General features: G+C 38.1%; 1 protein-coding gene across 2 annotated transcripts in view; it reads left to right on the top strand.

Moving 5' to 3' along the window:
• Window positions 1–1,739: 1,739 nt before the first annotated feature.
• LOC136858315 (probable Rho GTPase-activating protein CG5521) overlaps window positions 1,740–24,970 on the top strand; it is a 709,838-nt gene continuing 686,607 nt past the window's right edge. For both annotated transcript variants that reach the window (XM_067137762.2, XM_067137761.2), the window contains exons 1-2: window positions 1,740–2,033; window positions 21,555–21,665. In XM_067137762.2, the coding sequence (XP_066993863.2) occupies window positions 1,928–2,033; window positions 21,555–21,665 (217 nt within the window). In that variant the 5' untranslated portion in view covers window positions 1,740–1,927. The remainder of the gene's footprint in view (window positions 2,034–21,554; window positions 21,666–24,970) is intronic.

The raw sequence follows: 24,970 nt of genomic DNA, 5'->3' as shown, positions 1-24,970 counted from the left end.
ATGTAAAGACATCTATAAGGAAAAGGCAGACACGAAAGAAAATGAAAAGAGGAAGACAGAAAGAGAAAAAGAGAGGAGAAAAGTTCCAAATAAACAAGAATGAAAGGGGAAACAAGAAAAGGAACGATATTATGCCTGTCATACGAGAGGGCCATGTCCCCAAAATGACTGCAGCTACATCTGTTAGAAAATCTTGCTATTTGAGCATCGCAATGAGCAATCTGGTGAGAGGAACCATGGTGACAAACACTTGAGATAGAACACGGGAAGTCAGGCTAAGAGAAAGGAGTGCCTGATTGTGATCAAGGCAGTAGGTACTTCTACGAACATCCCGAGTACAGGCGAAATTAAGATGGGAAGATTTTCTGCGGGGCGTCAACAAGTTACTTCTTGCTGGAAAGCAAAACTAACAATTCCCTTCAGAAATCCACTGAAATATTTTCTTCTGGACTTTGTTTCCAGTGTGGCGGTAGCCTTAATACTAAGATACAAGGAGTTTCCTGTCAAGTATGTCAGAAGATATTCCACAAGAAATCTCTTCCCGTGGGAAACGCTTTGCATCCAGCAGAAAATAAATAAGAGGATGGGAATATTATCTTCTGCATAAATTGTTTGGACATAGTAGATTACAGTGAAAGTGATTAACTAAGGAGATAATAGGTTTTGTGACTCCTTGGAAGGTATTTTTCTCGGTGCCCATCACTGTGTTTCAAAGTGCCCAAGTTAGTCTTCAAAGTGCCCATCACTGATATTTAATGAATTTCTGAAATTAATATTTTATGAAATGTCAGCAACTAATACTAAAGGCCTAACATATCATTCTCGTAAAACTAGGAACACTTCTCTATTCTCTTGCAATGAATGAAATACGTATCTTCATAACTATTCGGTGTACCGGTACACGAAATAAAACTATTCGAGCCTTCTTATCACTATATGGTTTACTCTATATACTAATGCAAAGTAAATAATATAATTTTCCGCTTACCTGTTCCTTTTCCTTTAGATATACTCAGGCATTCTAGTTTGTTTTGTTACCGTATTCGCACTTGAATTAGAACTAAATTGTATAGATAGTGCTTGGCAATGAAGGTCTTCAGGGAGGCACGTTAGTTGATTTAAGATTGTATCTTGCATAAATTACAGTTCTTTTCTAAAAATGTAGAATTACATTTTGAGAGTATATTTCATTGTGTCCTCATTTCATTTTGTAGTACCGGTATCCCAAAATATTTTAAGTCCGCAATATTACCTTTTGTTGTGGAAATGCTTTATATTGCTGAATTTCTTTAGTCAGATTTATTCTGGGGTTTAAACAGGTTAGCCAACCGTAAAATCAAAATTTAATGGTATTTTTGAAAATACTGTATTCAAAGATAACTTTAAGTTGCCTTTCCTATGAAGATATTAAAGTATAATACTGAAATCACGTTTGGTTTTTATTCTCTTCGCTCTATGAAATTATTATTTTTATTATTATTAATGAAAAGTTACGCCCGAAAAGGCCTTTAATAATGCATTCTGTAAATTTCCTGTGCTATAAGAGCATAGAGGTTTTGTTCGACTCTTGCAAACCGTAAAATGATTCTGTTCACATTTCTGGCCGCACAAATTGTTCGCTCTATGAAATTCAGTATATTTTATAGGCCACAGTGACAGAGAGACACAAGCATATCTGTGGCTCGGCTTTTTAGATTGTACATGCTTGTTCAGACATTCCATGAACTGAGTCCCGTACTCCTACCTACAGTATGTACCTAACCCGAACATGCGAATGGATGACAGTGCACGTAAAGGAAGTAATTTGCATTTGAAATAATCTATCAAGATGAAATTCGTGTGCTTGCGATGTTTGTGTTATTGCCTGATAAGGTTAATGCCACCTATTGGAAGTAACCACTAATGTTAATTTGACTGACTTTAGACAATGTTTAGTAAGAAACTGCATGCAGATGTAAAAAAGTCGACCCAAAAGATCCAAGATTTGAAGAAAGATTCTGCCACACGTCTTAAACACTTAAAAATTGTGTTAGGTGAGTTAGTTCTGGTGTAAAGTAAACAGAAGTTTTCTGTCAAGTTAATGTGCTAACTAGTTTAGGTGGGATCAAGTATTGTACATGTCAGTACCATACGATGTGTAGGAGTGTATTCATAAGGTGTCTGATTCTTTCAAAATATTATTTTCAACGTTATGTACATTGTCTTGTATTAAATATCATATTGTCACAATTCGTAAAGTTTATTTAAGGTGGGACGTTCGAGTGTGAAGTTACGGTGATGGATGAAACACTTGTTACAATCTGGGGCTGTTGTTCGACGATAGCAATTGTAGACTGAGACAGGTAATGTTATAGTGTATGAATGATGTTCTACCTTGTGCTTAAATTCAGTTATGAAGTGCACGAGTGTATTGCGCATTACAATACAGAGAGCTGTCAACACAGAGTTCTGCCGATGCTGTGGAGTGAAATTAATGACTGGGTTATAGTGACATACTAAATGTCAGTGTCCTTTTACCTCTCTGACTAGCAGCAATCAGTTTACTTGTGTGTCCTCATTGGTGGTGGTGATTGTTGTTTTGGTGGAGGTTGTTGTGTAAAGAGGAAGTACAGCAAAGTAAAGCACAGTTCTTTTTTGTATGTAGAATTAAACTTTGGAAGTGTATTTCATTGTGCTCTCATTTCATCAGAGGAATGAATGGAACAGTTCTGATGCTTAGAAGAAAGGGAAGGGCTTAAAAATTTGACACCATAGGCCACGCAGGCCTGCTAGCCTCTTATCGGAGTTAAAAATAGAACAAGAGTTGACCAAAGGAACTTGAATAGAAAGGATAAAAGTGAGGAGCCTGTTTGTCAACCCTTGCTGCCAAGTTGAGTCATCTTTTATGACAGGCAGGAAGTACTGTGGATGCATTCTGTTGCTCCTTTCACCAACAGGGGAGTACATGATTATTGTTCTGTGGTAATGGTTCCCAAACTGTGGGGTGTGTCTTCCTCGGGGAATGTAAGAATTTTACAAGGAAGAAACAGGCAGTTTACTCAGAATAAACAATGTCATCCATCCCACTGACATGTATTCTGAACTTATAGGTTAAAAAAAAAAAATGGCTGTTGAGTTGTTCCACTGCATTTGAATTCATTATCAGATGTTGTTATTCTCCAGGCAAGTACCTATGAGACAATCTGTTCATTACAAAGTGGGGGCACAACTTGAAATGCCTCTGTGAGAGGGGTGATAGAATATAGGCTATCCACTGTCTCCCCTGCCTGTTGTAAGAGGTACATATAAGTTAGGAGGTCTGTTTAGAATTAAATGAAGGTACATTCTGGGAAATGGGGTGGACCAGGGAGCGGTGATGATAGTAGGCCTATAGGAAGCATGAAGTCAAGTAAGGATGACATAAAATTGTTAGTGTTCAGCTGTAGAAGTATTGTAAAGAAAGGAATAGAATTTATTTGATGGATATATATTTACCAGATATTGTAATAGGAATTAAATCACGGTTGAGAAATGATATTATGGATGCGGAAATTTTCTCAAGGAATTGGAGTGTTTATCATAGAGACAGGTTAGGAACGATAGGATGGGGAGTATTTATAGGCCTAATGATGAAGGAAGAATTTGTAGGCTACAAAAAGTTATGGGTGAGGAACATGAAATTCTTTGTGTAAGACTCATCTCTGAAGACAACAGGCAACTTGGTGTTTTTGGGGTGTACAGACCTGGCAAGGCTGGCGCTGACACTGATGCAGAATTATTTGATAAGATAATCAACTATGTGGGGAATGATACAGAAAGGAACGTTATTGTAGCGGGGTGATCTGAACTTGCCAAATTTTAACTGGGAAGGGAATGCGAATGACAGAAAGCATGACCAACAAATGATGAATAAGTTATTATGGGAAGGACAGCTGAATCAGAAAGTGATGGAACCAACTAGAGGGATAAATATTCTAGACGTGGTGCTGATAATACCAGATGAGCTCTATAGGGAAATTGAAGTGATAGATGGTATAAGTGATCATGAAGCTATCCTTGTCAGGTTTAAAATAAATGTGTTATAAAGGAACTTGTAAAAGTAGGGCTGTGAGACAATACCATATGGCTGATAGGAAGGAAGTGGGGAAATATTTACAAGGCAATTACGATCAATGGGAAATGGTAAATAAAAATGTAAACAGCCTATGGGATGGGTTTAAAGTAATTGTTGAGGAGTGTGAAAACAGATGTGTAACTTTTAAAAGTGGTAAGGATTAGTAAGGACCCAGTATATTATAACAGGATAACGAAGAGATTAAGAAGGAAGTGTAGATTAGAAAGAAATAGTTAGAAATAGTTGTGGGAGTAAGGAGAGATTGAAACAGCTGACTGGGAAATTCAATTCAGCAAAAAAATCAGCTAAGGATAGCATGATTGCAAACGTGATTGGCAACCATGCAAATTTTAGGGAGCAATGGAATAGATACTCCAGGCAGAAACAGATTCCAGGAAGGCCTTTCTAGGGATCATTATTGAACAAAAGGGAGTGTATATGCAAGGACTTACAGAAGGCAGAATAATTCAGTCAGCAATATGTAAAGGTAGTTGGATATAAAGATAATGTTGTGACAGAGGAGGAGACCGATTCTGCTAAAACACTGAAATTTTCCTATGATAATAAAGACATTTATAAAAAGATACAAAAGTTGAAAGCTAGAAAGGCAGCTGGGATTGATAAAATTTGTGGGGATATATTAAAGGCTATGGGTTGGGATATAGTGTCGTATCAGTTTGCATGAAGGATCAATACCACATGAACTCTGGATCAGGCGCACGGGGGACACGTCACCCACGCAGATTTATCTTTATTTTCTTGCTAGTTCACTCACTCCAGGCTCGCGTGTCTTTCAGTACCTTTCAAGGACATTGCCGCCAATAATATATGATTATTATACTGTTCGTAGATCTAGGAAAGGCATTCGATAATGTTGATTGGACCAAGCTATTTACGATTCTGAAGGTGATTGGGATCATATACCGAGAACGAAGAATTATCTATAATCTGTACAAAAATCAGTCTGCAGTGATAAGAATCGAGGGCTTTGAAAAAGAAGCAGCAATCCAGAAAGGAGTGAGGCAAGGCTGCAGTTTGTGCCCCTCCTCTTCAGTGTTTACTTAGAACAGGCAGTAAAGGAAATCAAAGAGGAATTTGGGAAGGGAATCATAATCCAAGGAGAGGAAATCAAAACCTTGAGATTTGCCGATGATATTGTTATTTTATCTGAGACTGCAGAAGATCTTGAGAAGCTGCTGAATGGTATGGACGAAGTCTTGGGTATGGAGTACAAGATGAAAATAAATAACTCCAAAACAAAAGTAATGGAGTGCAGTCGAACAAAGGCAGGTGATGCAGGAAATATTAGATTAGGAAATGAAGTCTTAAAGGAAGTAGATGAATATTGTTACTTGGGTAGTAAAATAACTAACGATGGCAGAAGTAAGGAGGACATAAAATGCAGACTAGCAAAAGCAAGGAAGAACTTTCTTAAGAAAAGAAATTTGCTCACTTCAAACATTGATATCAGAATTAGAAAGATGTTTTTGAAGACTTTCGTGTGGAGCGTGGCATTGTATGGAAATGAAACATGGACGATAAGTATCTCAGAAAGAAAGAGAATAGAAGCTTTTGAAATGTGGTGTTACAGAAGAATGCTGAAGGTGAGATGGATAGATCGAATCACAAATGAAGAGATACTGAATCGAATTGGTGAGAGGAGATCGATTTGGCTAAATTTGACAAGAAGAAGAGATACAATGATAGGACACATCTTAAGACACCCAGGACTTGTGCAGTTTGTTTTTGAAGGAAGTGTAGGTGGTAAGAACAGTAGAGGTAGACCAAGTTTTGAATATGACAAGCAGATTAGAGCAGATGTAGGATGCAATAGTTACGTAGGAATGAAAAGGTTAGCACAGGATAGGGTGGCATGGACAGCTGCATCAAACCAGTCTATGGACTGATGACTCAAACATCGACATACTGTTCGTTGTTGTATTTGTACCAGAACCAGGAGAGCTTGAACATCGTTGGGTGGCAGGTGTCCCCCACATGCCTATTCATGTTGGAACTTTCTTTTAAATGACAGTTTTATTCTTATTTCACTTGATATCTGTGATTAATTCAAGGGAATGTCTACATATCCACTGTACAGTAATCTTATCTATAAATGCTCTGGGTGTTCATTCTTTTTACGGAACCATAAGGTCGCATATAGTTACAACGGCATCAGCTATATTCCTATCACCTATCATGTGAACACCTAGGAAGACAAAAATTCTGAGTACTGAGGATTCTCTGGTCAGAAGTGGATGGTTAAATGAATCATTTGGTGGTGAGTAGGAAATTCCCTTTGAAGATACAGAAAGCAGGATGGAGAGGTACATATATTCAAACATTCGTGACCATAAAATGGAGTTTTAGCAGGAAGAGATGGAGGGAAATGAAAAAGACGCACCTGTTGATGGGGGGGGGGGGGAATAAATCACCAAGGTTTTATATTAGAAAGAATGGAGAGAAGTGAAATGAAACACTTAACCTCATTATTAAAACCGGAAGATACAATACCACATTTACGGGGCGCAGTTCAAGTTATGGGATGTTTGTTAAGAATTTTGGGGCTTAAATATATGACTCTGTAAGTATATTTTTGTGTTAAAGTCTACATAAATATCGAATAAATTGTGTTATCCATGAAGGAACATACACATGTAACTATTTCGTTAGGAAAAACCATGAACACTATGGGTGACACCTTCGTGTTCCCAAATTGTGCACGCCTCCTCTAGGGTGAATGGAGAGTTGCAATAGTAGCCCCAGTGTACAAGGGAAAGGGTGACAAACATAAAGCAGGTAATTACAGCCCAGTCAGCTAGACATCTGTTGTTTGTAAGCTCTGGGAAGGCATTATATTAGACATGTTTGCAAAATTACTAACTGGTTTGGTAGAAAGCAGTTTGGGTTTAGGAAAGGTTATTCCAGTGAAGCTCAACTTGTAGGATTCCAGCAAGATATAGCAGCTATTTTAGATTCAAGAGGTAAACAGACTGTATCACTATTGACCTGTCCAAGGCTTTTGATAGGGTAGATGATGGGAGATTACTGACAAAAATGAGGGCTATTGGACTAGACAAAAGAGCGGTTGAATCGGCAGCTATATTTCCAGAAAATAGATCTCAGAGAATTAGAGTAGGTGAAGCATTATCTGATACTGTTGGTCGCATCTGGTATCCGTTTGTGCTACCAGCAACAGCACATCTTTTTAGAGGGACAGACGGCTTCTAGCCGCACGAAATTGAGCTCTTAACAGGTCTATGATGCCCTTAGATGTTCTGGACTGCACGGGCGCTACACTAAAGAAATCAGCATGTCCTCCTAGTCTGAAAGGACCGGGCAGCTTGTTGAACCTCCTTCGTGCTAGGGATTGGGACTTGCAGTTGTTCCCCATGAATGAGGAATTCCCAGAAAACGTGAGTCATAAGCTTGCATTGATTACGTTCCTGCCCTTTGTACACACTGCCCGTCGCTACTATATATATATATATATATACAAATTATATGAGTGAAGATCTGGAATCACAGATAAGGTTATTTGTAGATGATTTTACACTGTAGGCCTCTAGAGTAGTAAATGAGTTTCAGGATTGTGAGCAACTGCATGGGGACTTAAACAATGTCTTGAGATGGACAGCAGACAATGGTATGAATGTAAATGGGATGAAAAGTCAAGTTTCACCATGAGGAAAAGTCCTTTCAGTTTTAATTATTGTGTTGGTAGGGTGATAGTACCTCCTGGGGAAACAATGTACGTACCCAAGTGTTAATATAAGGAATGATCTTCATTGGGGTCATCATATTAATGAGGTTGTTAACACTAGAACGGCCAGAGCGGTCATTTTGACCGTTAGCGAATTTCAAGGTATTTCCACGCTCGTAAATTTTTACGCACGAGGTTGTTCTGTTGTGACTTTTAATCTTTTAGGGTTATGTACATTCACGCCAAAAATTACATCCGTAGATGATAAGGGAACACCGATATTGTCCCTTATATCTAGGAAGGCCATAAGCGGTCAAAATGACCGCTTCACTTCCTTGATACGGAGAACTCTATTCTGCTCACTGCTTGCTTCGTGTGATATATTTACAAGTGGCGCTATAGGAGCGTATGATGTAACTAAATAATATGCCTCTAGCAGTCGTTGCGAGTGGACGAGTTAGTGCCTGTCCCTTGTGTCGTATAGTGCGTAATAATGGCTTGGCAGCAAAAACTTACTCCTGTTCAATTATTAGCAGAACTTGAAAAGCTAGGAGAAGACAAATCAGGTGAGGAAGATACATTATCAGATATAGACGCAATGAGTGACGATGAGGATTTTATACCTCAACAGTGTGATAATATGTCGGATAGTGATGGTGATTCGCCTGATGAAAATATGCACACAGTGGATTTCGCACCTACGATAGACGCAGTTACTCCTTCAACCAGCCGTGATCAATCTTGCAGCAGAGGACGATCTCTTAGCAGCGGGCAACCTGTTCGAAGAGGAAGGGGACAAGGTGGGAGAGGTCGTGAACTGGTAAAGTCTTCTTCATTTGTACCAGGGGATCAGTTATGTGGTAAGGATAGAACAACTGTTTGGACTGTTATCGAAAGTAGTGGGAATCCCCCTGGAAGAATGGCTGCTCAGAATGTACTGAAAGAGGAAGCTGGGCCTACTTCTCACGCTAAGCGTAACGTAGAGACTAATAGCAAGGTTAGTGCCTGGCGTTTATTCATTGACGCATCCATGTTGTAGCATATAAAGATGTGCACAGAGACCGAAGCTCATAGACAGACAATGGGTAATAATTGGTCTATTCTTTGGAAGAATTAGATGCTTTTATTGCTTTGTTATATGCCCGTGGAGCTTATAGACTTACTAGTCTAGCTGTAGATCATATGTGGTCTTCTTTATGGGGTCTCCCTGTTTTCACTAACACTATGGCAAGAAACAGGTTCAAAGAAATTCTAAGGTATTTGCGCTTTGATCTCCGTAAAACTAGATCCACTCGTTTGCAGACAGATAAATTTGCTTTGGCGTCGTCTATTTGGAACAGATTTATTGATAAATGTTATGCGAATGTCACAGCTGATGAACAACTCTTCCCCAGCAAAACTTGGTGCAGGTTCACGCAGTACATGCCCAACAAGCCAGATAAATTGGGCATAAAATTCTGGCTACTGGTATACGTTGATTCTAAGTATGTGTGCAGTGGGGTTCCTTATCTTGGGAAAGAAGAGATGTGACTCGCCAATGAGTCACTGCCTGAAAATGTTGTCATGAAACTTATGGACCCATGCCTCATGAAAGGACATGACGTGACCACTGATAACTTCTTTACAGCAGTAAAGTTGGCTGAGAGACTGAAAGAGAAGAAAACTAGTATTGTTGGAACAATCAATCGAGTGAGGAAGGAAATCCCGGTGTCAATCAAAGCACTACGTATGAATCTGTACGAGACTGTCGTACTTCAGAAGGAAGATCACACTACTCTCACAGTATATCAGGAAAAGTGAACAAGAATGTGCTTCTGCTAAGCACTCTACACCCAAGCGTTCAAGTCAGTGAAGATAACAAGAAGCTCCCTAGTACTGCTGAATTTTATAATGGAATATAGTATGGTGTGGATGTAGCTGGTCTAGCAACAATAAATTCATGGATAGTCTACAAGGAAGTTACGGGACAGAGAATCTCTCGACATGATTATATTCTTGAAGTAATACAAGAACTAAGATCTGATTTTGTGAAGGCAAGATCCCGGTTGATTGAACTCCCTACACTTCAGCCTGAGCCTCAGATTCTGGTTCAGTGTGCCAGTCGTAAGCGACGACAATGTCAAGTTAACTCCCATTGTAAACAGAACGAAACCTCTGACATATGTTCTGTGTCGTAATCTATAATCTTCATTTCCGTATTGACGAATTACACAATTAAAAATAGGAAAGAATTTCCACCAATCACTACTTGTTTATTGTTTATATTAAGCTACAGGACCGGTTTCGACCCCACATACAAGGTCATCTTCATCTGAACCATGAATACATATTTATATGATGAAGCTTTGATTAAATTGCATTGTCAAGGGAATGTCATATGATGATGTGCATTTAGTCACATACAATGGGGCATGTCTTAACGTGAATTGGCATATGTCAGTATGTACAATATTGCAACTGTATGTCTAAAATATTATGTTGAGGTCCTAAAATTAGTGTATAAAACATATCTTCACTTAAACTAATATATATATATATATGTACAGGATAAAATACAATATATAAAAAAAACATTTCGTGTACATGAACAATCGTATCTTGCTTGTTGGTCAATTCATCAACTCTCGTATTTAAGTCCAATTTTCAGTTGTACACTCAGCTGCTGTTCTTGGAGTTTAAAAGATATGGTTGTAAAATTGCATGAGTAAAAGATTTAGTCTTCTTGTGGGATAAAACACTTTCCAATTTTAAAAAAGTTGCCAGATGTATGGATAAAATTTGGCTAAAATATGTTCAGCTCTGCTATGTATGTTGCCTTATGTTAGAATCAAATCTTGTTGTCCTGTGGCGTCCGTTAAATTGGGTTCCAAGTAATGGCTCCTTTCCCATTTGTAGTTGTGCAATGGTGTTATGTTTATCTGTGGAAGATAAGATTAAGCTATGAGAGATATTATGTTGGAGGAATGTCTAAGGGTTATGTGTGTAAAATTTGAATATGTACTTACTATTGTTGGTGTAGCCGAGTTGCGTTTGACCTGCGAGCTTGTAATGTACTACTTCGTGTTCTTCTTGGGCTCATACTAGCTGCTGTGAGGGGAAGGGAAGAAGGGGTAGGGAGAGTTGTTGTTGTGGGGGTAGGGGTGGAGCTGGGTGTGTTGTTTGATGTTTTTCTGTTACGTGTCGCGTTGTGTTTGTCAATTAACTTAAGGTAAGAGTTTTTTAGGGCGGGGATAACTGTATTGAAGATGATGTTAGTTTTTTCTGTGATTTCATTTATGTTGTAATTGGGATTGGTGTACTGATCTAGAGTAATGTAAAATTCTTCTGTGGGGTTTATGTTTAGGATTTGGATATCGTTATCGATGTTTGTAAAACTGTATTTACAGTCTGCGACATGTTGTCCTATTGAGGAAAAATGATTGTGTTTTACCGCATTTATGTGTTCGTTATATCGGGTTAGGAAGTTTCTACCGGTGCGTTGTTCTGTGTGCAACAAAGTAGTCTGGAAAATGTTTGTGTAAGGTAATAACTTGCATAAATTGCTTGTTAAGTGCCTAAATAGGCTTGTAAACAAATAGAGACTGTTATTTTTATCATAATTTTTCACAAAGTCATTCAATAGCAAGTCTGCTGATTTCATTGTTACCTATTAGAAGTGAGAGAATATGAACAATTATTAATATTTAACAATGGATTGATCTGTATACAATACATCCTAATGGTTAACTGTTGTTTTAAGATAAATTATTGAACATTCACATGTTTCCCAGGTCCTGGATCCTAGGTATATGTCAGTAAACGGCAGCGGTCCAAACGACCTTTATAGGTATGAGGAATGTTCGGCCGTTCCAGTGTTAAGAAAGGTTACAGATCTCTTTAACATGGTTATGAGAGTATTTAGGGGTTTAGTCAATCAATCAATCAATCAATCAATCAATCAATCAATCAATCAATCAATCAATCAATCACTACTGATCTGCATTTAGGTCAGTCGCCCAGGTAGCAGATTCCCTAGCTGTTGTTTTTCTAGCCTTTTCTTAAATGATTGCAAAGAAATTGGAAAGTTATTGAACATCTCCCTTGGTAAGTTATTCCAATCCTTAACTCCTCTTTCCATAAACAGAAATTTGCCCCAACTTGTGTTTGTCCTCTTGAATTCAAACTTTATCTTCATATTGTGATCTTTCCTACTTTTAAAGACACCACTCAAACTACATATAAATCAAATTATCTTTAAAAAAAGTTTCTCTTTCACTTAAAATACTAATAAAATCCTTGAGCTCAAAGTTTCCATGTACAATAAATTGTTGAGGCTTCTTCCGTTGAACAGCACCTGCCTGCGAACTCTCTCTTACTGGTATGCTAGCTTTTGTTTTCACTTCACTATAAAATAAGAAAAGCCAGTTTTATAATCCAGAAACCAAGAAACTACTCAAATTTAATTTGAAAATTTATAAAAGACTTTCTGAATAGTTTGTTGTACATATGTAAATAAGATTGATCACACTCATTGATTTCTTGTACAAACATGCAAGCCAGTTCAAAACATATTCTTTTTCTTATAAGACCAGAAACTGTGCCACTCCAGTTGTCTATTGGAACCATTAGAGTCCAATTAACATATACTTGTCACCTAAACCAGATAAACAAAAATAAAAACAATGACCTAATCAACCCATTCTGGGGTATTAAAAAAAGACATATATACACAATGCCAGACTCATTGTTTGACTCTGCCGACTGTTATATAAAACCCATGTGTTTCAGATTCCCTATCAATTGTTTACATTGTCTTTTCTTTAATTTCAAAGAAGTTTGAAAAATATCAAATGTCTCCCTTGGGAAATTATTCAAATCCTTTATTTTTCTTCCTACGAACAAATATTTCTGTAATTAATCCTTTTGATTTCCAAATCTATCTCTGTATTATGATCTTTCCTACTTTTAGTAACTCCACTGAAGGTTATTCATGTACTAATGTCATTCCATGTCATCTCACCACTGACAGGCCCTGAATGTACTGCTTACTTACGTCTCCTTACTCCCAAATCTCCCTTTTGTACTCTTTTTATCTGTAATAGCCCTGAGCAAATTGTGCTGCTTTCCTTATAATCTTCTCCAGATCTTGAAACAAGTAATCCTGATGAGCGTACCATACACTGAAACCTTGTTCTAATTGGGGTCTTAGAAATGTCATAAATGACCTCCCCTTTACATCCTTACTACAATCCCTGAATACCCTGAAAACCATATGAAAGAGATCTGTAACCCTTATTTACAACAATGTTGGTATGATTACCTCAATGAAGATTATTCCTTATATTAACACCTAGGTATTTACAGCAGCCCCATGAGATACATTCACTCCATCAACACTGTAATTAAAGAGGACTTTTTCTCTTGGTGAAACATTCAACCCAACTTTGCACCCTGTTTATCATTGTACAATTGTGTGATGTCTATATCGCATCTTCATCAAGGTCTTTTTTGAAGTTGGTAGCAGTACTCTCTGTAGTATAACATCATCTGCAAGAAGTCTTATTAGTGATTCCAATTTTTACTCCTGTCTTTTATGTACAGTATATAAGAAAACATAAAAGTTCAGGAATACTGCCTTTCTGAACCCCCTTCTTAATCATTACAGGATCAGATAATGTTTCATCTCTTTAATTCCTTTTCCATGGCTAAATGGTTAGCATGCTGGCCTTTGGTTACAGGGGTCCTGGGTTCGATTCCTGGCAGGGTCTGAAATTTTAACCATAATTGATTAATTCCCCTGGCACAGGGACTGGATGTATGTGTCCTTTTCATCATCATTTCCTCCTCATCACAACGCGCAGGTCGCCTATGGGAGTCAAGTCAAAAGACCTGCACCTGGCGAGCCGAAGTTCTCGGACACATCCTGGCACTAAACGCCATACGCCATTTCATTTCATTCCTTGAGTTCTCTTTTCTAGAAATGTAGCCACCCATTCAACCACACTTTTGTCTAGTCCTGTAGCCCTCATCTATGTCAGTAGGCTCCCATAATTTACCTATCAAAAGCCTTGGATAGGTCAGTCGTGATACAGTCCATGTGACCTCCTGAATCTAAAGTGTCCGCTAGGTCTTGCTGGAATCCTGTGAATTGAGCCTGACTGGAAGACTATTTCCTAAACCCAAACTGCCTTTTATCAAATCAGTTAGTAATTTCACAAACATGCCTAGTACAATCAGACATAATGATTTCCCAAAGCTTACATGCAACATATGGCAAGCTGACTGGTCTATAACTACAGTATCTCGTTTGTTTGCATGGACGACTGTAGCAACTCTGGTGATGCGCACTACACGAGCCCTGGCAAATGTCATACATGAGTACGAAGTCAGAGCCAACACCGTATGCAGCAACCAACACATGCTGTAGCAGTATCTACTCAATGTACCCCGCAGTGGTGAGATTACCACGAACGACGACAAGATCCATACAGCCATCAATACTGATGCCACCCCACATCATTACAGAACCTTGTCCGAATCCGTCGCCTTTCTGGACAACATTTGGCATGTACTGCTCACCATGGCATCTCATACACGTTGTCGTCCATCACGCTGTGTCAGGAGAAATCTGGAATCGTCTGTGAACAACACAGGTCTCCATTGGTGAAGTTGCCAGTTGAACAGAAGGCCAGCTGCGCGATGTTGCTGCGTTAAACGGGGCATTCAAACAGGACATCTGGGTCATAAAGACACTTCTGTTAACCTGCTCCTTACTGTCTGGTCAGACACCATGACTCCAGTGACCCTCCTGAGGTTTTGTTGCAGTTCTCTGGCAGTTGCCACAATGCACAGATGGTCAGATATCGGTCATCCTGTGGGGTTGTCATGCATTCACGACCTTGACCAACCCTCCTTGTGAACTGGTCTGTCTCATTGTAGCAATTCCACAAGTGGTGAATAACTGATGGAGAGATATTGAGATCCACAACAACACGAAAAGTCCATCCTTCCTGGATCAAAGTGACTGCCCTTGCGACTTGAACCTTGTTAAGATGTCTTATGGGACAAGCTGGTTGACGTACAACGTGCTCAAACGACCGCAGTAGTCTGTGTACCTCACAATGACACACGGATGCACCGCTATTCACTTTGTTTTGAGGGGTCACCTGACAGTTTACCGTAATGCATGGCTACGCCTACAGATGGAGTATAACTTCGATTTGACATACCCTGAGTAGCTGAGGTCTGAAGGTATCCTGTATGACCATTGGAACCCCATCTACCAAATCAACGTTCACATACCAGATGTTACAAAACATGCTCCCCTAATTTTTTCGAACTGTGTATATAATATTGATGCTGAAATACAGAAATGAGGAGAGTTTTGCTTCTGAACAGCAAAGATATGTCTAGAAGGCTTGGGTTATCTTTCTTTCTAAAACATCAAGCTCTCTCATCATACGTCACTGTACTGGAATGTCTGTCAATCAATCCAATTGGAAATAAGCTTTCTTTACAAAATGCAGACATAAAATTAAATGTTCTACAAAAGGATGACGTTTAAAAGGTCTTTAATATGACTGTGTTTTCACAATCATTCAAATTTATAAATGTAGGCTTCGCTGGTAAGTACTTTACTTGAAAACTGTCGTCATCTAGATGGCAAGGAAAGTGTACATTTCACCTTCATGCTGTGTGTCTTCTCAGTGTCTAATACATCAGAAGCTAACTCTCAAACATAAAAACTACAAACTCAAGTCAAGCTAGTGCAATCTATACAAAATTAACTCAACTTATCAAACAAGAAGGGCATATTGGGTGATATGAATAAACCGGAGACGTATCTCTTGTCTCATAAATATTAAGACATGTCTCAAATGTATGTGAATAAAAAAGCGATGTCTCGGCAGTGACCTTTGCTCCTTGAGACACAGCTCGTTAGCAGATTCTCTCAGACACACATCTCCAAATGTATATGAATAAATTGGAGCTTAGTCTCTCTGAATGGAGACTGATCTCAGAATTTCTTGAGACTGCCCAGAAGGTGACTCAAGGCGATAGAATCAGGCTGAAAACGTGATGGCGGAGTTTATGATGGTTTTAAAATGGAGAAGAAAAATTTATAAAGCACGAAGAGATTCTCTCGAACATGATTGTAAAGATCTCTACCGTTTCCGGAAAGAAAATGTGGAATGGTTTAGCACAACATATGTGAGACATTCATATAACAGTAATGATAAAGATGATGGCGATGATAGCCATTAGGCCGTGCGGTTAGAAGGGCGCAGCTGTGAGCTCGTATCCGGGAGATAGTGGACTCGAATCCCACTGTCGGCAGCCCTGAAGATGGTTTTCCGTGGTTTCCCATTTTCACACTAGGAAAATGCTGGGGCTGTACTTTAATTAAGGCCATGGCCGCTTCCTTCCCATTCCTAGGCCTTCCCCGTCCCATCGTCGCCACAAGACCTATCTGTGTCGGTGCGACGTAAAGCAAAATAGCAAAAAAAAAGAAAAGATAGCCATTAGCGATAGGATTTACATGCATCATAAAGTCTAAAATGTTCAAAATCAAACCAGAAATATGCAAAACCGTGCAACATACAATTCTGAAAATTTTTGTAGTAATTATTAAATTAATTTTTCTTAATCTATTCCACATTTGTGATTTTTTCTGTACCTTGACATTTTTTATATTCACAAAATACAACTAACATTTTATGGATAAAATTAATTCACAATCACGGAAAAGGCCGAAACGAAACATAGCTATGTTTAAGATATGACTTACAATCATTCAAGGCTTTCATTATTCACTTTGTCATGCTCCTTAGCTGAATGGTCAGCGTAGTATTCTTTGGTTCAGGGGGGCCCCGGGTTCAATTCGCGGGCGGGTCAGAGATTTTAACCTTAAATCCTCAACATTCCTGCAACTCTCACACAACACTATCCTCCACTACAATAACACGGCAGATGACACCCATTCTCGTCGGAGGGTCTGCCTTACAAGGGCTGTACCAGGCTAGAAATAGCGACACGAAATTATTTCTTCTTCTTATTATTATTATTCACCTTTTGATATCTGGAAGGATATTTTTTCAAGTCTGAAAATTATTGCTCTCTATCACATGTTGGCCAAATGGTATTGAACGAATATGTGAGTATCTTTGATCCTGGTGTAAGCTATCCCATTTACGTTTACTTTAAGTGCTGTAAAATTCCCTGCCCATGCCTTTTTCAATTGCACTGTTTCTAAGTTTATTTACAAGTTTCAACTGGCGGCTCATGCCCTTGAGAAAAAATATGCTGTAACTGGTTTCACAACATTTAACAGATTCGCATAATGACATAATTCGGCCAATGATTTGCTGCCTCTATGAGTGCTGCTCTTTCTCAACCATCGCACCAAAATCTCACTTGAGCCAAATACTACAAGGGAAGCATTTGGTTTCGATCAGAAAGATTTCAATGAAACTTCGATGAATTGCTGATATTTACTTTGTCATAAAATCAACGACAATGTTATAATTAATTGCTAAAGAACAGCTGGGTGGTTTGCATCTGTATTGACCTCGCGTATGCACTGTAAAAATGCACTGATAGTTCTATTTTAAAGAAATGCCCTGATAGTTCCATTTTAAAGTTACGTTAAACAGTGGGCTTTAGAGTGAAATTTAGATTTTGATAACAAGAACAGAATGTCTTGCTCGTCAAACCCATTTTACTAACATGCACAGTATATGAATATTTCAAAATATTAGGCTTTTAATACTTCTTTGTCGTTTAAAATTGAAGCTAAAACATGTAATATGAAATCCTCGTTATTTGTACATAAACTTGCATGCTATAAATAGCCTTAAACTTTCGGATTCTTGTTGAGAGTCATTCATTTTGTCACACTGAGGGTAACCTATATAACAACGTCAATCATGCAGTGATGTTCTGATGTCTTAATTGATCATCCTACCATGTTTCATTGACATCGCTGCCATCTACACACCACGTTCCATTTAAAACTGGAGCAAAAATTTACTGTCAATAAATACCGGTATGAAAATATTATTTCACGGCAGAATGGTTATCACCATTGAGTTCTGGATGTCTTAACTCATCATGTTACTAAGTTCCATTGCAATTTGTCCAGTTCAAATCAAACAACTCCCTTGTTATTATATTCATTTATGAATATGAATAGCATTTTGAATTATTTCTGTTTTGAAAGTTTGAAATTTAGACAGTTTATGCAACAGTATATAAGTACTGGTTGTATATTATATACCGGGTGAGTTGGCCGTGCAGTTAGGGGCGTGCGGCTGTGAGCTTACATCCGGGAGGTAGTGGGTTCAAGCCCCACTGTCGGCAACCTGAATATCGTTTTCCGTGGTTCCCATTTTCACACCAGGCAAATGCTGGGACTGTACCTTAATTAAGGCCACGGCTGCTTCCATCCCACTCCTAAACCTATCTCATTGTCGCCATAAGACATATCTGTGTTGGTGTGACGTAAAACAAATTGTAGAAAAAGTACATTATATGCAGAAACACCCCTAGCTATGCACAGGTATGATCAATAAACTCTTCATATTTGTGAAGAATGAAGTACGATGCGTGTTTAATAATAAATAATAATGTTATTTGCTTTACGTCCCACTAACTACTTTTACGATCTTCGGAAACGCCGAGGTGCCGAAATTTAGTACCGCAGGAGTTCTTTTACGTGCCAGTAAATATACCGAGATGAGGCTGTCGTATTTGAGCACCTTCAAATACCACCGGACTGAGCCAGCGAAGCATGTTTAAAAAGTGTTTGAGTGACTTTCAACGACCGCAGAAAATTATGCATTTGAATGTGGATCCTAAATGTGATGATAAATACAATGTAACTTCTTACACAATATCTTGAAGAAAACTTATAAGAAAAGAAACCTTAAATCAGTCGTTCCCAAGCTGGGGTGCAAGTATACCAAGTGTACGAGCCACTATGTTCATGTAAGCCTAGAAAGAATTGAAATAATAACTGTAGTGATTATTGAATATTGATTAATATGAAAGGTATAGTTTGCAGAATAGGCTCCCAAGTGAAACATAACTGAAGAAGAAAAGGCTGTCAAGAACTATTCTAAATGAAAAAAATATTGGTGGATGTTCCATTTAGGTTGTACTTGTTTGTTCTGCTCTTTTCTCCCTTTCATGTAAAAGATTTTCCATTCGCAGTTGCAAAACCTGTTTTTGCACTGAAATGAGTTATTCTGTTTTGTTTTGTTTTTTTCGAGAACACACTGTCGCTTTTCAGTCTTTTTCGCTTGTAAATCTAACACTTTCATCTGTTCCAACAAAACCACTCTTTGTAGCTCTCTGATTGTTAATTCACTCGTCAGCTGACAGTTACCAGAGCCAGTGTGCGAGACTGATCTCATGCAGAAGGGGACAAGTCTCGTTAGTGAGAAACAAACTTTATTCATATACATGACGAGTTCTGTCTAGCAAGTGACTTCCGCCTCAATCCTCCTTCGAGACTTGTCTCCGAGTTACATCTCATTTTTATTCATATCACCCATTAGCTATTTAGAACTCTTCACACCCCGTGCCACTACAGCCCCGAAGAACCATGGCCTTTCAAGCGACCGCTGCTCAGTCTGAAGGCCTGCAGATTACGAGGTGTTGTACGGTCGGTAGGACGAATCCTCTCGGCCATTATTCTTGGTTTTCTAGACCAGGGCTACCATCTCACCATCAGAGCTCCTCAAATGTAATCACATAGGCTGAGTGGACCTCGAACTAGCCCTCAGATCCCAGTAAAAATCCCTGACTTGGCTAGGAATCAAACCCAGGGCCTCTGGATAAGAGGCAGGCACGCTACCCCCACATCATGCGGCCGGCATTTAGAATACTTGCACAACTGCAAATAAGTATGAAATTATATTGCTGGATCATACACAAAAAGCTGCACTGATACAAGAGCCAATGGATATATAACACTGGTCATGGTACAAAGTGTATCATGAACTTACTCCTTTCAGTGTTCGGTAGTGATGAGCAGTCTGAGACGGGGTCTCAAGATTTCTCGAGACTAGCACAGGCACTGTTTCTCGCGATAAATTTTGAGAGATCTCAAGAGAACTGTCTCCGCATTGTGTGGCGTACAGTATGCCGTAGACCTACAAGTAGACGGAGCTGAATGTTGTTTGTGGCCAACCACAGGCCTTCTCTATTCCGTAAATACGTGTCAACAAGCAACTAGGGTGTTCATTTTTACCAAGGTCTATTTTGACGCAGTATAACATACTTAATATTATAAAGGATACTCATTCTGGCCCTGTATGCAGTGGAAAGTACACAAGTGATTAGTACAGAAAGTGACTACTAATGTAGGTACATCTACCTGGATACTAGAGGCATCTCACTAGCATACTTACTCACTAGTGTTCGATCTACAAATCTCTGTGAATGAACAAAGCACCCCAACAATTCAACATTTGCAACTAGTTCTGTGGTTTTATTTAGTTCCACACCTCCACCCTTTAAACTATTGAAACCTGAGTCCCACCATCTTCACTTTCTTCTCTCTTTCTTACCCTCAATGGTTAAGTTAATTATTCTTGTAAGTACACTATCCTCCTCTGTTAGTCTCACAAGATCCCACCAGCAAATCTGGTTCATACACACAGCTTCATCTATAGAGTTCATTCCTCATTTTGCCTTTATCCCCTCATTGCACATACCCTCCTGCCACAGTTCTTACCTGTTTGTACTAGCACTCATTCTCACTGATTTAAAAACTGTTTGTTACTTACAGTTTATGAAAGACATCCCAAGTCCACCACTTTCACTCCTGTACAGGAAAGTTAACTTGAAAACAGAGCAATGTAAGGATAATTTTGTCTAAGAGCTCTTTTTTTTCCTAACAAAACCACTGATTGTAACTGTACGCTCACTGCCGTAGCTTTGTTGTACCTCAATTCAATTTAAACTTACTATACTACCACCCAAGGAGAAGAAATCCAAAGTATTTGAAATTATCTGTCTATTCCAGTTTTATATTGCCTATCTAACATTTAAGTTTCCTCCCAACTGACATCACCATAGTTTTGAATATGCTTTTCATATCAAACTATCTGCTTTTCATTTCAAGCTACACAATATTCAAATGTGGCTGCCAACATACTTCCATTAAGACAAAGTCATCATAGGCCAGAGTTCCATCCATTTCACTCTCCGTCATTTTACTTTTCAGTAAATGATCCTTGCAAATTATATAATCACTAGTACATAAGCCTGTCTTTGACAGTCGAAATTACTGTATATGTATAAATGACACTTTCCAGGTTTTACATGGCATTTGAATGGAGTCAAAACAGGTATTATATTATTTCCTTACAAACAAGTTCAGTTGTAGTTTGGAGTTATACTTTGAAGTCTATGGATCTGAGTATTGTGTTTTTTAGTCATGGACCAACACTGCTATTCTTATCGTTATTTAGCTTTGTCTCCTCTATTTCAGATGTTTACTTTGTATTGAGGACACAATTCATGATTCTGTTGTCTTTTCTGTGCTCATTAAGTATAGAGAGTTTCTTTTTACATTTACATCATGTTAGTACCTTCTTTTGATTTGATTGCTGGATTGTGTCTTTATCTCTAACTGTTCACTTCTGTTAACTTCTTGAGGTTATTTTCCCCATTTTAATACCTTTTTGTCTTGTTTTAAAATTTATCTTTGTGTTTTCTATTATAGACTAGGTTTAGCTCCATTTCTTATTACAATGTTTTTATATCCCTTGACAGAACATGTTGATGCAGATGAAGCCAAGGTATTCTTCGAGACAAACTTCAGCCACATCTACTATATTCTGTATGACAGCTTTGTGACTGCAGAGACCAATCTTAGACAAAGAGGTATTGTATTTAATGCATATTTTTGCTTGCTTTGTGGTAAACATACATGATTTTAAATCATTGATTTATCATTGATTGATAATTATTTATTTAAATTGGTGAATACTAATGTCCCTCTTTCATGATTATGGTACATTAATTTTTTCATGAAATATGTGGAATAAATTTTCTACGGATCAAGGTTGTAGCCTAGAAACTGAGGCTTTACAAGGCTTTTTGTTGCTGGCATTGTACATCTAATGGTACTTATATAAGATCTGCTCATAGGAATTAGGTTGGTAAGAATTGCCTGCAGAATTTTTTCTCAAGAGTCAACATTTGTGATGTAAAATTCTTGTTTCTCCATTACACCAAACATAGAAAACAAAAAAAACAAAAAATAATTATGGGGTGCTTTATTTAGGTGTCTGGTGTGGACTCCAATTATTTGAAGTGGGCAGATCAAATACTTTTAGGACAAGAACACTTTGAAACATGAAAACATGTTTGGTCCATACAGTGAATTTATACAAATTCATTATACCATGTGCTGGTTGCAATGACTAATTTTAAGATATAAGATGTTTAGATGGAAGCCATGCTGTTCAGTGTCAACTTAGTTAATATAACCTTCAAGCTTTTCAGTCAGTTGAACATAAGATACAAATGTAGGAAAACATTAAAATTGTATAAGAACAGCTTAAGATTCTTTCAAATCATACATTTGCTTGCAAGAAGAAGAAGAAGAAGAAGAATAAGAAGAAGAACCACCCAATTGCACACCTTATGCTTTTGGCCATACAAAATACAGCACAAACAGGACATCAAACTACAGGTGATAATGAAAGGGATTTCATTTTCTACTGTTCCAGTTCAGGTTAAGACTATTTGAAATGTTTATTATTTATAATAATATTAAATTATCATCATCTGGAGACATAATATGTTATTGCTGAAATTTGTTTATTTCCAAAAAGTCATTATTGAACCAGGACTGAACTGCAACTTTAAGACACTAATAACTGGTTAAGAAAATAAATGAGAAAACTACACAAACAATTGGTTACAGTTATTGACAAAGCAAGAGCTAGTGGATTCAGAATCTGTATTCTTCCTTAGGTTGTGTTCTTCTGAAGATTGTATTTATTGCAAGATTTTAGGATTCTCTAATAAAAGGCTATAGATTTTTTTACATGAGACGCAATAATCAGCACCATCCTGAAAAATAGTATTTAAAACAACAATTGCTTGAAAAGTTACCTAGTAAATTTTTTTTATCAGTCCATAAAGAATCCACAGTTGAAAACATTATTTCTACTACTGCGTTTGTACCTGGCACAGACAATCCAAAACTCACAATTACGTCTGTGCTTTTACACATTATATTTACATTTTTGGGAGACTCAAAAACCTCACACAACTTTTTGTCCATTTCAGCATTCAACTTGTCGTGTAGTTTAACCAAATACAGTATTAATAACATGATCAATTTTAGCCACCAATTTATTCTCATATATCTGTATTGTTGAATCTGTTGTTTTAATTACATTCAAACACTTCACAACCTCTTCCCAAGATAAGGAGTTTCTAGTACCATCCATTGACAGGACTTAAGAGGTTGAAATGGACACAATTTGTGTAAATACTCTACAAAAGTATCATGAAATAATAATAATTTATAATTTCGTGTGGCTATTACTAGCCGAGTGCAGCCCTTGTAAGGCAGACCCTCTGATGAGGGTGGGCGGCATCTGCTATGTGTAGGTAACTGTGTGTTACTGTGGTGGAGGATAGTGTTATGTGTGGTGTGTGAGTTGCAGGGATGTTGGGGACAGCACAAACACCCAGCCCGCAGGCAATTGGAATTAACCAATGAAGGTTAAAATCCCCGACCCGGCCGGGAATCAAACCCAAGACCCTCTGAACCGAAGGCCAGTACGCTGACCATTCAGCCAACAAGTTGGACATCATGAAATAAAATTGCAATTTTTTTAAAACTTGCCTGAGTAAAAGTACTCTCACTTTCTGGATCACCCATAATTGAGAATCATTGTTTGAAAATTTTACATTCAAATTACTTCTTTCTCCATGATAAAATCCAATTCTTGAGCTACTTCAGTGGAGTGTTCCTTCCAACATTTGTATTAAAGTTGCTGTTAAATACTTTAAACTGACTCTCAGTAAAGTGAAGCAAACAGTATAATTGTGGGTTATCAAGAAATTGTTTCAGTAATGAACCTCCATACATCATTATACTGTAGACATTCTTCACATGCTGCTGACCTCCAAGTGTGGTATAACTTACACCCCTGTAAGTCTAACTTCATTTTGTTGTAGCTTGTAAAGTTTCATTGTTGAATTGAAATGAAAATTGTATATCTTGGTAACTGAAGATCACTGCTTTCCTTCTATCTATGAAACAACTCAAATATATTTTTTTCTTTCTTTTTCTTTCTACAGAGTTTGAAATAGTCTGATCTCTTTCTGCTTAAGAGCACATAGACATCAATTTCTGCAACAGGAAAGGTGGGAGTGTTCATTGTGCTGCTCAGTCTTTACTATTGGACATGGAGGTCAAGTAGATATCACACAGCACTTTAAAAAAGAAAGAAGAAAGAAAAAAAAAGAGCAGCAGCAGCATATGATGGCAGTTTCTGGTAAAAGTTCCAACTCTGGTCTCACGTCATTTGTTACTACGGTCAGTGAAGTAGTGATGGGACATTCAGTTCATTTTACTGAATCGATTAATTTGATTCCGTTCACGTTACTGAATCGATACAGTGATCCGATTCACGGCTCATTGGTCACCGCTCCTACTGCATCTGTGTAGTATGTGCTGGTAAGACAGCAGCAACAGCATTCAGTGCTCGCAGCTGCCATCTGGTCTTCATACTATGAACTCCTTTCTTAGAAAAAATGCTAGTTACTCTAATACATCGAAGGTTTCCGGCAACGCAGGGTGGGAAAAGTTAGGAAGATAGCAGCCATGGCCTGAATTAAGGTACAGTCCCAGCATTTCCTGGTGTGAAAATGGGGAAACTACGGAAAAACCATCTTAACGGCTGCCGACGGTGGGATTCGAACCCACCATCCCCCGAATGCAAGCGCATAGCCACGCGATATTAACTGCACGACAACTCGCTTAGTCTTTTAAAAAAAGTATTTTTCTATCAGCTGAGGATTTTTTTAAATCGTCATATTTTGTATAGGCTACCCGAGATGTACAGTAGCCCGCTGGTTTTCTGATTCAACATACTGTTACTGCGTCTGTCCACATATGATTGAAGTCTTGTGCAACGATGTGACATATGAACTGAGAGAATACT

Source organism: Anabrus simplex, chromosome 1 (assembly GCF_040414725.1).
Source record: "Anabrus simplex isolate iqAnaSimp1 chromosome 1, ASM4041472v1, whole genome shotgun sequence".
Lineage (NCBI taxonomy): Eukaryota > Metazoa > Arthropoda > Insecta > Orthoptera > Tettigoniidae > Anabrus > Anabrus simplex.
The sequence above is the reverse complement of the archived record's forward strand: the minus strand, read 5'-3'. Positions and strand labels throughout refer to the sequence as shown.